The following is a 14,729-nucleotide window of genomic DNA, read 5'->3' as shown; positions in this document are numbered from 1 at the left end:
ACGGGGAGCGAGTAAGGTACGGGAGCCGGGGTGCGCATCGCGAGCGGGCGCTACCCGCATCGCGAATCGCATCCCGGCCGGAGGTGGTAACGCAGCGCCCCGGGTCCGTGGAACCGACCGGGGCGCTGCAGTGAGGGAAGTGTAGCGAGCGCTCCGGGGAGGAGCGGGGACCCGGAGCGCTCGGCGTAACAGATCCATGGCCGGATCTACTGTCACGATTCGGCTGGCTGGAGGTGGATCCTCTGTGCCAGAAAGGGATTGGCGTGGACCGTGTCGGTGGACCGGTTCTAAGTTGCTACTGGTATTCACCAGAGCCCGCCGCAAAGCGGGATGGTCTTGCAGCGGCGGTAGCAACCAGGTCGTATCCACCAGCAACGGCTCAACCTCTCTGACTGCTGAAGATAGGCGCGGTACAAGGGAGTAGACAAGAGCAAGGTCAGACGTAGCAGAAGGTCAGGGCAGGCAGCAAGGATCGTAGTCAGGGGCAACGGCAGGAGGTCTGGAACACAGGCTAGGAACACACAAGGGAACGCTTTCACTGGCACAATGGCAACAAGATCCGGCGAGGTAGTGCAGGGGAAGTGAGGTATAAGTAGGGAATGCACAGGTGAACATACTGATTAGGCCTGCTGCGCCAATCAGTGGCGCAGTGGCCCTTTAAATTGCAGAGACCCGGCGCGCGCGTGCCCTAAGGAGCGGGGCCGCGCGCGCCGGGACAAGACAGACGGGGAACGGGTCAGGTACGGGAGCCGGGATGCGCATCGCGAGTGGGCGCCTCCTGCGTCGCGAATCGCATCCCGGCTGGGAGAGATATTGCAGCGCACCCGGTCAGCAGGTCTGACCGGGGCGCTGCGAATGAGAGGATGCTGTGAGCACTCCGGGGAGGAGCGGGGACCCGGAGCGCTCGGCGTAACACACACTTACATATTCCTTTTGAAGAAATTTACTTTTTAGACACGGAAATCACCATAGAGAATATTAAATTATCATCGTATATATAGACCCATAGCACTTTTTGGGGTTGTTCATAGGGCTGAGGCGATAGCAGTAGAGGTGTCTGCAGAGTTAAACCATATTTATGAAAACTTCCAAAAACTACCGGAAGCGTCATAATATTATTCATTATCGTTGTGTTCCTCTCCTTGTTTCCTGCATACATGAAGGTATAATGGACAGCCCGGTGTGTCTGATTGAGAACACGAAGGATGGAAAGCTAGTGGTTAATGCCGAAGCTGTAGGGATCCTATCGGGAATCAGAGACCCGGTGGTGGTCGTGTCCATAGTCGGCTTGTATCGAACTGGAAAATCCTACCTGATGAACAAGTTAGCTGGAGCCAAGAAAGGTATACTGGATAGACGTGGTTGAGGTTAACATGGTTATCTATCCTCACAACCCCATTTGTGTTCCAATAATGTTTTTTTTTATATTTGACAGGTTTTAACCTGGGCTACAAAGTCCAAGCTGAGACCAAAGGCATCTGGATGTGGTGCATTCCCCATCCTACTAAGCTAGACCACACTCTGGTTCTGCTGGACACTGAAGGTCTGGGTGATGTGGAGAAGGTAAGGTATACAGGGTTATTGGGCTGGAGAAGTGAGAATTCCACCAGAATAATAGGACTTAAAGGGGTACTCCACTGCCCCAGCGTTCGGAACATTTTGTACCGAAGGCTGGGTTCGGGCTGCGGGGGTCGGGATGTCATGGTCACGTCCTTCATGACATCACCTTACACCCGCTCAATACAAGTCTATGGGAGGGGGCTGCCACGCCCCCTGCTATAGACTTGCATTGAGGAGCGTGTCGTGACATCACAAGGGGGAGTGGCATGACATCACAAGGGGGCATGCCCGTGAAGTCACGCCTGATGCAGCCCGCACCCAGCATTTGGAATAAAATTTTAATAAAGGAAAATTTAAAGGGTATTCCAGTAAAAAAAACACTTTTTTTTCATATCAACTGGCTCCAGAAAGTTAAACATATTTGTAAATTACTTTGATTAAAAAATCTTAATCCTTCCAATAATTATCAGCTGCTGATATTGAGTTGTTCTTTTCTGTTTGACAACAGTGCTCTCTGCTGACACCTGTCTGTCTCAGGACAGTCTGTCTGCTCCTACTCTGGAAAGAGACAAACAGAGGTGTCAGCAGAGAGCACTGTGATCAGACAGAAAAAAACTATTCAACTTCAGCAGCTAAGTACTGGAAGGATAAAAAAAAAAATTCTGGAGTCAGTTTGAAAAAAAAATGTGTTTTTCACTAGAATGCCCCTTTAAGCAAGAAGTATGCCAGGAGGGTATGTTTCCAAAATAATCACATCCCGTAAATTTGATCATGTTTTATTCTTGGTTGTATGAAGCTGTCAAAGAAAGATAGGTCCTTGTAATTCGTGAGTCAGTCAGTAGAAACACAATTGAGCAGATATTGGGCCTCACTTATTAAAGGGGTGCCGGGAGCTCGTGATGTCATAGCCCCGCCTGCAGCACCCCAGACATCCGGTGCACGGAGCGAACTTCGCTCCATGCGGGATGACTGGCGATGCAGGGCAGAGGCTTGTGATGTCACGACCACGCCCCCTCAATGCAAGTCTATGTGAGGGGGCGTGACGGCTGTCACGCCCCCTCCCATAGACTTGCATTGAGGGGGTGGGGCGTGATGCCATGAGGGGGAGGTGCTATGACATCATGAGCTCCCGGCGCCGACTCCAGTGTTTGGAACAGTTGAGCAGTGGAGTACCAGTAGAGTGGAGTGTAGTTTTCTTTGTGGGATTTTGTTTCCGACAGGTATTTTCACATTGTATTTACTATTGTATCTTGCATTTGGCGATTTCTTTTTTTCCCTACATTTTGGCTTTTCTTTTTTTACACATGCTCTGAGCTGTCGGGTTTTCCAGAACTCAAATCCACCAAATTTTATGTGGAAACATTAGTAAATTTTTAGGTTTCTTTAAAAAATGTATGTATATATTTTTAGGGGGACACACCCCTTTACCCTGATGGCCACCCCCCTTTTGTAGGGGTTTTCTGAGTAAAGTGGAGAGTTAGTAGGGTATTTTTTGGAGACACGCCCCTTTTCCCTGATGGTCACGCCCCTTTTATAGGATTTTCTGAGTAAAGTGGAGAGTTAGTAGGGTATTTTTTGGAGCTTTTGCCGAAAATTATGGCGCACGACACGTGACACAAAAAACCCTACAAAATCGACTTGGAAGAGTCTTCGTAAATGAGGCCGTTTTCTTTTACAGGGAGACAAGAAAAATGACATCTGGATCTTCTGCCTCGCCGTCCTCCTAAGTAGTGCCCTGGTGTATAATAGTAAGGGCACCATTGATCAAGATGCTATAGACAAGTTGAAGTATCCTTCCAAGAAGTTTCATAGAAGAATATCTACTTCTCAATAACTAATGTATAAAAAATTAAATTATTATTATTAAAGGGGTACTCCGGTGAAATTTTTTTTTTTTTTTTCATATCAACTATCTCAGGAACTGTCCAGAGTAGAAGAAAATCCCCATAGCAAATATATCCTGCTCTGGACAGTTCCTGAGACAGACAGAGGTGTCAGCAGGGAGCACTGTTGTCAGACAGAAAAGAACAACTCAACTTCAGAAGCTCATAAGTACTGGTAGGATTAAGATTTTTTTTATAGAAGTAATCTACAAATCTGTTTAACTGGAGCCAGTTGATATGAAAAAAAAAATTTTTTCACTGGAGTACCCCTTTAATGGAGATCTAGGTTCAAAAACCCACCATGATTCCACCACTAGATCAGTTTCGGAGATCTTCTTCCTCTTAGATCCAGTAAGTAGATCACAGACATGGACATTTTCTTCTCTGTTCCTTATGACCTAATTAGACTTGAGCAAGCCAAACTAGTAATTCCATCATAGAAAGTTCATAGACGTGGCAATTATTACCATGACAATAATAGAAAGAAGACAGGGACTGCACTCACCATCCAAATGACCTTTTAATGATAGATGTCAGACATATCGGGCTGGTACAGAGGTGGAGGCAGGGATGCCTCCACCTCTTTACCAGCCCGATATGCCTGACATCTATCAATAAAAGCTCGTTTGGATGGTGATTGCAGTCCCTGTCTTCTTTCTATTATTGTCTATGTATGCTGCTGGACTTTGCACCACCGCACCCAACACCATCGTCTGGGAATCCCAACGCTACCCACGCAGTTCACCTGTCTACCATCTGCCTTAGTCTTGTAGTGCTGGACTATCTATCCTCTATTCCACAGCAATTATTACCATGATACCCACCGCCACAGGGGTACTGGAAAAAGTCAATACCAACAGGCTTAAAGGGGTACTCCGCTGCTCAGCGTTTGGAACAAACTGTTCCGTATGCTGGAGCCGGTGCTGGGAGCTCGTGAAGTCATAGCCACGCCACCTCATGACATCACGCCCTGCCCCCTCAATGCAAGTCTATGGGAGGGGGCGTGACAGCTGTCACGCCCCCTGCCATAGGCTTGCATTGAGGGGGCGGGGCATGACATCATGAGGGGGTGGGGCTATGGCGTCACAGACTCCTGGCTCCAGCGTTCAGAACTGTTTTTTCCAAACGCTGAGCAGCGGAGTACCCCTTTAAAGCATCAAACATTATTAAGTTGGGGAGGGTCAGTAACAATGGTCCTCACCCAACCTAGTAATGTCAGGCTGCTTGGTTGGTATCTGGCCGAGAATGAAAATAAATAAATAAAATTAACGCGCGTGGTTTCCCCGTATTTTCATGTTCAGCCAGATACCAACCAAGCAGCAACAGCCTGGCATTACCATGGTGAGAAAAGACCATTGTTGTTGACCCTTTCCAGCCTATAAAGTCAGTCTATTACCTCCTAGACCCAGGAGAGCCATTTTTGACACTCTGGCCTTTTGGTACCAGCTCTTCCTGATACCCCTGTGGGGGTGGGTATTGGGATAATTATTGGGGGCTAACGCTAAGTCCTGGCTTAGTAATAAACTCAGTCTATAAGTGTTCTTCCACTACCTAAAAACGAAATAAAATAAAAATACGACACATGGAAAAAAAAAGTATTAAAAAAAACACTCCTCCACAAGCCCTCGGTAGCCATTTTATTAAAAAGGGGAAAAAAAAAACACACAGGTTATCGTTGTAGTCCACCAAATCTGAATTTGATGCCCCCATAATCTCTATGAACAGCGGTGCCCCATAAAGACACACTAGTTAGTTATATTCCATTTGGCTGATCTTGTACTATTGATTTGACTGGCCAATTTCTGGCTAAAACTGGCTAAGCTGAAAAGACCCTCAAAGTAACCATGATAAAATGTAATTCTACCATCTTCTCCCGACTTGTCTCAAACCATATTTCTGGATTCTCAGTATGATTTCCGTAACTAACAGAGTCAGGTATTGTCCTAAAAGTACAGTTCGATGGTAAATAGTAGAGATGAGCCAATTTACAGTAAATTTGATTCATCACAAACTTTTTGGCTCGGCGCTTGATGACTTTAGCCTGCATAAATGAGTTTAGCTTTTACATGCTCCGGTGGGCTGGAAAAGGTGGATACAGGCCTAAAAGACTCTTCTAGGACTGTATCCACCTTTTTCAGCCCACCGGAGCACCTGAAAGCTGAACTAATTTATGCAGGATAAAGTCATCAACTGCCGAGCTGAGAAGTTCGTGGTGAATGGAATCACTGTAAATTCGCTCATCTCTAGTCAATAGTCAGGACTAAACCACGATGATCTGTAGACCATGTAGACTCTGTAAAATATTTGGATTAATTTCCTTATAAACTCTGACCAGATTTGTGGGAGATATTGCAGAACTTATCAAGGTTAAATCTCATGACAATGACGACGAGGAGGCGGAGTTCTCCCAGCATTTTCCCATTTTCATCTGGGCTGTGAGAGATTTCCATTTGAGGCTTAATGTTGATGGGAAATCAGTTACAGAAGACGAATACTTAGAGAATGCACTAAAGCTGAGAAACCGTAAGTGATAATAAGACTTCTAGAAGTCTTCATGGGACACGTGACGAGAGACTCATTCACATCATTTATATGTCATGAATTTTTTTTATACCAGCGGAAAAAACAACCAAGGATGAGGATTTTAATAGGCCGAGGAAACGCCTTCGTATGTACTTCAGAAGCCGCAAATGCTTCGTGTTTGACCAACCTTCTCCAAATAAAGAAGATCTTCAGAACATGGACAACATTTGTGAGAGTGCCTTGAATCCTCAATTTTTGGAGCAGACAAAGAGGTTCTGTGACTATGTCTTCCGGGAAGCTGAAACCAAGAAAGTGATTGGCATGGTCACAGTTACAGGAAGCCGTGAGTTGTTTCAATGCTTTATATCTTCACCTGAGAGTACCCTACTATAGTATCTACACCTGAGAGTACCCTACTATAGTATCTACAACTGAGAGTAGACACCGATCTACAACTGAGAGTACCCTACTATAGTATCTACAACTGAGAGTAGACACCGATCTACAACTGAGAGTACCCTACTATAGTATCTACAACTGAGAGTAGACACAGATCTACACTAGAGAATAAACATCAATCTAAACCTAAGAATAGACACCAATCCATACCTGAGAGTAGACACCGATTTACATCTAAGAGTACGCACCAATCTACACCTGAGACACCTGAGAGTAGACACCAATCTACACCTCAGAGTACCCTACTACAGTATCTCCAACTGAGAGTAGACACCGATCTACACCTGAGAGTACCCTACTACAGTATCTCCAACTGAGAGTAGACACCAATCTACACCTCAGAGTACCCTACTACAGTATCTCCAACTGAGAGTAGACACCGATCTACACCTGAGAGTACCCTACTCTAGTATCAACAACTGAGAGTAGACACCGATCTACACCTGAGAGTACCCTACTATAGTATCTACAACTGAGAGTAGACACCGATCTACACCTGAGAGTACCCTACTATAGTATCTACAACTGAGAGTAGACACCGATCTACACCTGAGAGTACCCTACTATAGTATCTACACCTGAGAGTACCCTACTATAGTAACTCCAACTGAGAGTAGACACCGATCTACAACTGAGAGTACCCTACTATAGTATCTACAACTGAGAGTAGACACCGATCTACAACTGAGAGTACCCTACTATAGTATCTACAACTGAGAGTAGACACCGATCTACACCTGAGAGTACCCTACTATAGTATCAACAACTGAGAGTAGACACCGATCTACAACTGAGAGTACCCTACTATAGTATCTACAACTGAGAGTAGACACCGATCTACAACTGAGAGTACCCTACTATAGTATCTACAACTGAGAGTAGACACCGATCTACACCTGAGAGTACCCTACTATAGTATCAACAACTGAGAGTAGACACCGATCTACACCTGAGAGTACCCTACTATAGTATCAACAACTGAGAGTAGACACCGATCTACACCTGAGAGTACCCTACTACAGTATCTCCAACTGAGAGTAGACACCGATCTACACTAGAGAATAAACATCGATCTAAACCTAAGAATAGACACCAATCCATACCTGAGAGTAGACACCGATTTACATCTAAGAGTACGCACCAATCTACACCTGAGACACCTGAGAGTAGACACCAATCTACACCTGAGAGTACCCTACTACAGTATCTCCAACTGAGAGTAGACATCGATCTACACCTGAGAGTACCCTACTACAGTATCTCCAACTGAGAGTAGACACCAATCTACACCTCAGAGTACCCTACTACAGTATCTCCAACTGAGAGTAGACACCAATCTACACCTCAGAGTACCCTACTACAGTATCTCCAACTGAGAGTAGACACCAATCTACACCTGAGAGTACCCTACTACAGTATCTCCAACTGAGAGTAGACACCGATCTACACCAGAGAGTAAACATTGATCTAAACCTAGGAATAGACACCAATCCATACCGATTTACATCTAAGTGTACGCACTGATCTACATCTGAGATACCCTACTATAGTATATTAAGAATAGACACCGATCTACACCTGAGAGTACCCTACTACAGTATCTCCAACTGAGAGTAGACACCGATCTACACTATAGAATAAACATCGATCTAAACTTTAGAATAGACACCAATCCATACCTGAGAGTAGACACCGATTTACATCTAAGAGTACGCACCGATCTACACCTGAGAGTACACACCGATCTACACCTGAGAGTACCCTACTACAGTATCTCCAACTGAGAGTAGACACCGATCTACACCTGAGAGTACCCTACTACAGTATCTCCAACTGAGAGTAGACACCGATCTACACCAGAGAGTAAACATTGATCTAAACCTAAGAATAGACACCAATCCATACCGATTTACATCTAAGAGTACGCACTGATCTACATCTGAGATACCCTACTATAGTATAGTAAGAATAGACACCAATCCATACCTGAGAGTAGACACCGATCTACACCTGAGAGTAGACACCGATCTACACCTGAGAGTAGACACCGATCTACACCTGAGAGTAGACACTGATCTACACCTGAGAGTAAATACCGATCTAAACCTGAGAGTAGACACCGATCTACACCTGAGCGTACACTACCTTATACCTGAGAGTACACTACTACAGTATCTCCAGCTGAGACTAGAAACCAATCTACATCGGAATGTAGACACCGATTGGACACTTGAGAGTAGACACTGATCCACACCTGAGAGTAGACACCGATCCACACCTGAGAGTAGACACCGATCCACACCTGAGAGTAGACACCGATCCACACCTGAGAGTAGACACCGATCCACACCTGAGAGTAGACACCGATCCACACCTGAGAGTAGACACCGATCCACACCTGAGAGTAGACACCGATCCACACCTGAGAGTAGACACCGATCCACACCTGAGAGTAGACACCGATCCACACCTGAGAGAAGACACCGATCCACACCTGAGAGTAGACACCGATCCATACCTGAGAATAGACACCGATCTATACCTGAGAGTAGACACTGATCTATACCTGAGAGTAGACACCGATCCACACCTGAGAGTAGACACCGATCCACACCTGAGAGTAGACACAGATTGGATACTTGAGATTACACTACTACAATATCTCCACCTGAGTAGATTATGATCACTACTTGAGTCAGGGCAGTCGATGTGGTTCCATCATAGTGTTGAATATTTGTAAACTTTTGACTTTCAATACAGTGTGATTATTGGCCTATTCTTCCAACAGTGATGTAAGTGAAATCAGACATCTTTTGCTCTATCCTTTGGATAGGGGATAAGATATCTAGGGGCAGAGTACCTCTTTAGGTCAGTCCGGCACTTTATTCATTCATACTTCAGATTTGTTTGTCTTCAGAACTTGGTAAATTGGCAGAAATGTACACCGAAGCTGTGATGACCTCCAGAATTGCCTGCATGGAGGACGTGGCCCATACACTGTCTGACATGGAAAACCAAGCGGCCGTCCAGGAGGCTGCACAACAGTATGAGAACAAGATGAAGGAAAATGTTGTCCTCCCCACCCAAACTCTGGACCAGTTCTTGACGCTCAGCAGAGAGTATGAAAACGAAGCTCTTCAGATATTCTTAAAAAGGTCCTTTAAAGACAAAGACCAAACATTCCTGCAACAATATATGGTGAGTCTAACAATAGACAAATACACATTTTCCTTCTTCAATCCTTCCTAATTCTACAGGACTTAAAGGGGTACTCCAGTGGAAAACTTATTTTTTTTAAATCAACTGTTGCCAGAAAGTTATACTGGTTTGTAAATTAGTAATATTTAAAAATCTTAACCCTTCCAGTACTTATCAGCTGCTGTATGTTCCACAGGAAGTTGTGTAGTTTTTTCCAGTCTGACCACAGTGCTCTCTTCTGACACCTCTGTCAGTGTCAGGAACTGTCCAGAACAGGAGAGGTTTGCTATGGAGATTCGCTCCTGCTTTGGACAGTTCCTGACATGGACAGAGGTGTCAGCAGAGAGCACTGTGGTCAGACTGGAAAGAACAACCCAACTTCCTGCGGAGCATATAGTAGCTGATAAGTACCGGAAGGATTAAGATTTTTAAATAGAAGTAATTTACAAATCTGTTTAACTTTCTGGCACCAGTTGGTATGAAAAAAATGTGTTTTCCACTGGAGTACCCCTTTAAGGTTTCCTAGCGTCTACACTACTTCATGTCTAAGTGGCTAGTGTTTGAATAAACAAGGTATAGAAAATGGAGACTTTGTAAAGGGTTTGTCAGGAGAAATATTTCACTGTTTATGGCTGTGCTGACACTTCGTTTTCTGGAAACCATTTTATGATTCTTACTTTGGCCACTAATCGCAAATCTTTCCATTATAGTTTTACCTGCATTTGGGTAAAAATGTTGACCAAAATAAGGTTAAAGGGGTATTCCAGGCCAAAACTTTTTATATATATATCAACTGGCTCCGGAAAGTTAAACAGATTTGTAAATTACTTCTATTAAAAAATCTTAATCCTTCCAATAGTTATTAGCTTCTGAAGTTGAGTTGTTGTTTTCTGTCTAACTGCTCTCTGATGACTCACGTCCCGGGAGCTGTGCAGTTCCTATGGGGATATTCTCCCATCATGCACAGTTCCCGGGACGTGACATCATCATTGAGCAGTTAGACAGAAAACTTCAGAAGCTAATAACTATTGGAAGGATTAAGATTTTTTAATAGAAGTAATTTACAAATCTGTTTAACTTTCCGGAGCCAGTTGATATATAAAAAAAAGTTTTTGCCTGGAATACCCCTTTAAAAACCTAGCCTAAATGACTCTATGTGGGAGTTAAAATGCCATTCCAACACTGCTGGTCCCTGGTGCACAGCCCCTACTGCTCAGTCCTAATACACAGATAATACCCACTACAGTGAGGCACCACCGCAGTCAATAATCGGTTGGGAAGGCATTGTGTCACTTCTGGAGGTAGTAATGCAGCCATGAAGCTTGCCTCAAGCACTGTCCTTACCTGCTTGGACAATCTGCCCTAAACAGCCCCCCCTTAACTGGATGGTGGTCTCTACAAAGGACTAAGTATACAGGCACAAGCAGGATAAGCACAAAAACAGCCAGAGTGTCAAAACCAGGAGGGCAGCGCAGTACAAAAAGAAAATCAAAAGTAACGTCAGGAAAGACAAGGGTCAAACGAAGAATATAGTAGGTCACTTAAATGCAGAACAGGAATAAGCACTAGGAATGTAAGTTAGGGGACCCAATCAAGGGCAACTCAGCCAGTCAGCTACCTATTTAAATAAAGTGCAGACATTGCAGCTGATTGGCCCTGCACCCTCACCTCCTGATTGGTCATACGTGTGGCATCATCAGTATGACAAGGGACTCAGCCGACCATACTGAGTGAGGACCAGAGGCTGAGCCTAGACAGTTAAGTTTGTGACACTTTATCTACATGTTGTGATGGGGGACAAGAAGTACCAAGTGGGAACCAGCACTATTAAAATGGCATGGTCGGTGGATTGGCTGTAGGCAAGTCCTCGTGTATTTATATTTTCCTCCCAGCTTGAGTGCTTTAAATATATTTTCCTAAACAACCCCTTTAACAAGATATCAAAAACAATACTTAAAGGGGTATTCCAGGCAAAAACATTTTATCCCCTATCCAAAGGATAGGGGATAAGATGTCTGATCGCGGGGGGCCCGATGCTGAGACCCCCCGCGATCTCCCTGCAGCACCCGCATTCTATGCGGCTGCTGAATCTCCAGTTTCGGAAACCTCCGGGTTTCCTGGACTGGGGACGTGACGTCACGCCACGCCCCCTCCATCCATGTCTATGGGAGGGGGCGTGACGGCCGTCACGCCCCCTCCCATAGACATGAATGAAGGGGGTGTGGCGTAACATCACGTCCCCAGGCCCCCCGCGATCAGACATCTTATACCCTATCCTTTGGATAGGGGATAAAATGTTTTTGCCCGGAATACCCCTTTAAATGTGACCCAAAATAGTTCTATTTCCAGTTTACTATACAATTAGGAAACAACCTTATTTCCTAATCACCAATTCATGTGATATATATATATATATATATTATACGTTTATCACTAAAAGCCTAGGAAGTCCAGTTTATAGTAGATAATGTAAATCGCACATGGACAACTAGACTCTTGCTGTATGTAAAAGCAGCAACAATGACCCATACATGTTTCACCACAACACAGCAGTGTCATCAGGGGAAAGTGTGGAATGGCCATATTTACTATAGAACCTGCCTATAGAATATAGTCTATCCCTAATTAGATATTAATGCCCTCCCTATAGTGAGTCTGTAGTTTATCTCTGATAAATAAATCAGCAAATAACCGAAGCTCATGTGTATAATCGAAGCCCATGTGTATAATCGAAGCCCATGTGTATAATCGAAGCCCATGTGTATAATCGAAGCCCATGTGTATAACCGAAGCCCACGTGTATAATCGAAGCCCATGTGTATAACCGAAGCCCATGTGTATAACCGAAGCCCACGTGTATAACCGAAGCCCACGTGTATAATCGAAGCCCATGTGTATAATCGAAGCCCATGTGTATAATCGAAGCTCATGTGTATAATCGAAGCTCATGTGTATAATCGAAGCCCATGTGTATAATCGAAGCCCATGTGTATAATCGAAGCCCATGTGTATAATCGAAGCCCTTGTGTATAATCGAAGCCCATGTGTATAACCGAAGCCCATGTGTATAACCGAAGCTCATGTGTATAATCGAAGCTCATGTGTATAATCGAAGCTCATGTGTATAATCGAAGCCCATGTGTATAATCGAAGCCCATGTGTATAACCGAAGCCCATGTGTATAATCGAAGCCCATGTGTATAATCGAAGCCCTTGTGTATAATCGAAGCCCATGTGTATAATCGAAGCTCATGTGTATAATCGAAGCCCATGTGTATAATCGAAGCCCATGTGTATAATCGAAGCTCATGTGTATAATCGAAGCCCATGTGTATAATCGAAGCCCATGTGTATAATCGAAGCCCATGTGTATAATCGAAGCCCATGTGTATAACCGAAGCCCATGTGTTTAATCGAAGCCCTTGTGTATAATCGAAGCCCATGTGTATAACCGAAGCCCATGTGTATAACCGAAGCTCATGTGTATAATCGAAGCTCATGTGTATAATCGAAGCTCATGTGTATAATCGAAGCCCATGTGTATAATCGAAGCCCATGTGTATAATCGAAGCCCATGTGTATAATCGAAGCCCATGTGTATAATCGAAGCCCATGTGTATAATCGAAGCCCTTGTGTATAATCGAAGCCCATGTGTATAACCGAAGCCCATGTGTATAACCGAAGCTCATGTGTATAATCGAAGCTCATGTGTATAATCGAAGCTCATGTGTATAATCGAAGCCCATGTGTATAATCGAAGCCCATGTGTATAACCGAAGCCCATGTGTATAATCGAAGCCCATGTGTATAATCGAAGCCCTTGTGTATAATCGAAGCCCATGTGTATAATCGAAGCTCATGTGTATAATCGAAGCCCATGTGTATAATCGAAGCCCATGTGTATAATCGAAGCCCATGTGTATAATCGAAGCTCATGTGTATAATCGAAGCTCATGTGTATAATTGAAGCCCATGTGTATAATCGAAGCCCATGTGTATAATCGAAGCCCATGTGTATAACCGAAGCCCATGTGTATAATCGAAGCCCATGTGTATAATCGAAGCCCTTGTGTATAATCGAAGCTCATGTGTATAATCGAAGCCCATGTGTATAATCGAAGCCCATGTGTATAACCGAAGCCCATGTGTATAATCGAAGCCCATGTGTATAATCGAAGCCCTTGTGTATAATCGAAGCCCATGTGTATAATCGAAGCTCATGTGTATAATCGAAGCCCATGTGTATAATCGAAGCCCATGTGTATAATCGAAGCCCATGTGTATAATCGAAGCCCATGTGTATAATCGAAGCCCATGTGTATAATTGAAGCCCATGTGTATAACCGAAGCCCATGTGTATAACCGAAGCTCATGTGTATAATCGAAGCTCATGTGTATAATCGAAGCCCATGTGTATAATCGAAGCCCATGTGTATAATCGAAGCCCATGTGTATAATCGAAGCCCATGTGTATAATCGAAGCCCATGTGTATAATTGAAGCCCATGTGTATAACCGAAGCCCATGTGTTTCTTCCTTCAGAAACTGATAGACGAGAAGAAGAGCAATTTTGGTCATATGAATGAGGCCAAGTCCCAGGAATTGTGTGAAGCTCTGATTCTGAAGCTTTCTATGGAACATGAAGAAGCTGTAACTAAGGGATCTTACACCATCCATGGTGGCCATGAAAAATTCAAGCAAAATTTAAAAGCAATAGAAGACAAATTTAACAATGAACCTGGGAAAGGAGTTCAGGTCGGTAGAAGAGGATGTGAACGTTTACTAGTTGGTCTCTTTTATTCATTGATCTACCAGATCTTCTCCGGCATAATAAGTGTTATTTCGGGGAAATCAAAGGATGCTCACCTTTCTTTGTTGTGCGAGCAGGTTCGCGTTTTGAATGTAAATGTCAGGAGGCAGCCGGCCGTCGGTCCCACTTGACAAGCAGTATGGAAGCGATATACAGATGTGGAGTCTGGGTTGCCCGGCAGATGTCCGTTGGAAATCCGACTTGGTGGCTAGATTGGCGCACAACCGAGGTAGTCACAGATATGATGTGAAGTTTTAAGGCTTTATTTCAGGTGCAGAACAACGCGTTTCGAGGGG

General features: G+C 44.3%; 1 protein-coding gene across 2 annotated transcripts in view; it reads left to right on the top strand.

Moving 5' to 3' along the window:
- Positions 1 to 14,729, top strand: part of LOC130283988 (guanylate-binding protein 1-like) — a 94,825-nt gene that overhangs the window by 65,933 nt on the left and 14,163 nt on the right. For both annotated transcript variants that reach the window (XM_056533849.1, XM_056533848.1), the window contains exons 2-8: positions 1,164 to 1,343; positions 1,436 to 1,563; positions 3,239 to 3,348; positions 5,779 to 5,966; positions 6,061 to 6,309; positions 9,343 to 9,623; positions 14,166 to 14,378. In XM_056533849.1, coding sequence (XP_056389824.1) covers positions 1,169 to 1,343; positions 1,436 to 1,563; positions 3,239 to 3,348; positions 5,779 to 5,966; positions 6,061 to 6,309; positions 9,343 to 9,623; positions 14,166 to 14,378 — 1,344 coding nt within the window. In that variant the 5' untranslated portion in view covers positions 1,164 to 1,168. The remainder of the gene's footprint in view (positions 1 to 1,163; positions 1,344 to 1,435; positions 1,564 to 3,238; positions 3,349 to 5,778; positions 5,967 to 6,060; positions 6,310 to 9,342; positions 9,624 to 14,165; positions 14,379 to 14,729) is intronic.

This window comes from Hyla sarda, chromosome 8 (genome assembly GCF_029499605.1).
Source record: "Hyla sarda isolate aHylSar1 chromosome 8, aHylSar1.hap1, whole genome shotgun sequence".
NCBI lineage: Eukaryota > Metazoa > Chordata > Amphibia > Anura > Hylidae > Hyla > Hyla sarda.
This window is presented reverse-complemented; position numbering and strand designations above follow the sequence as displayed.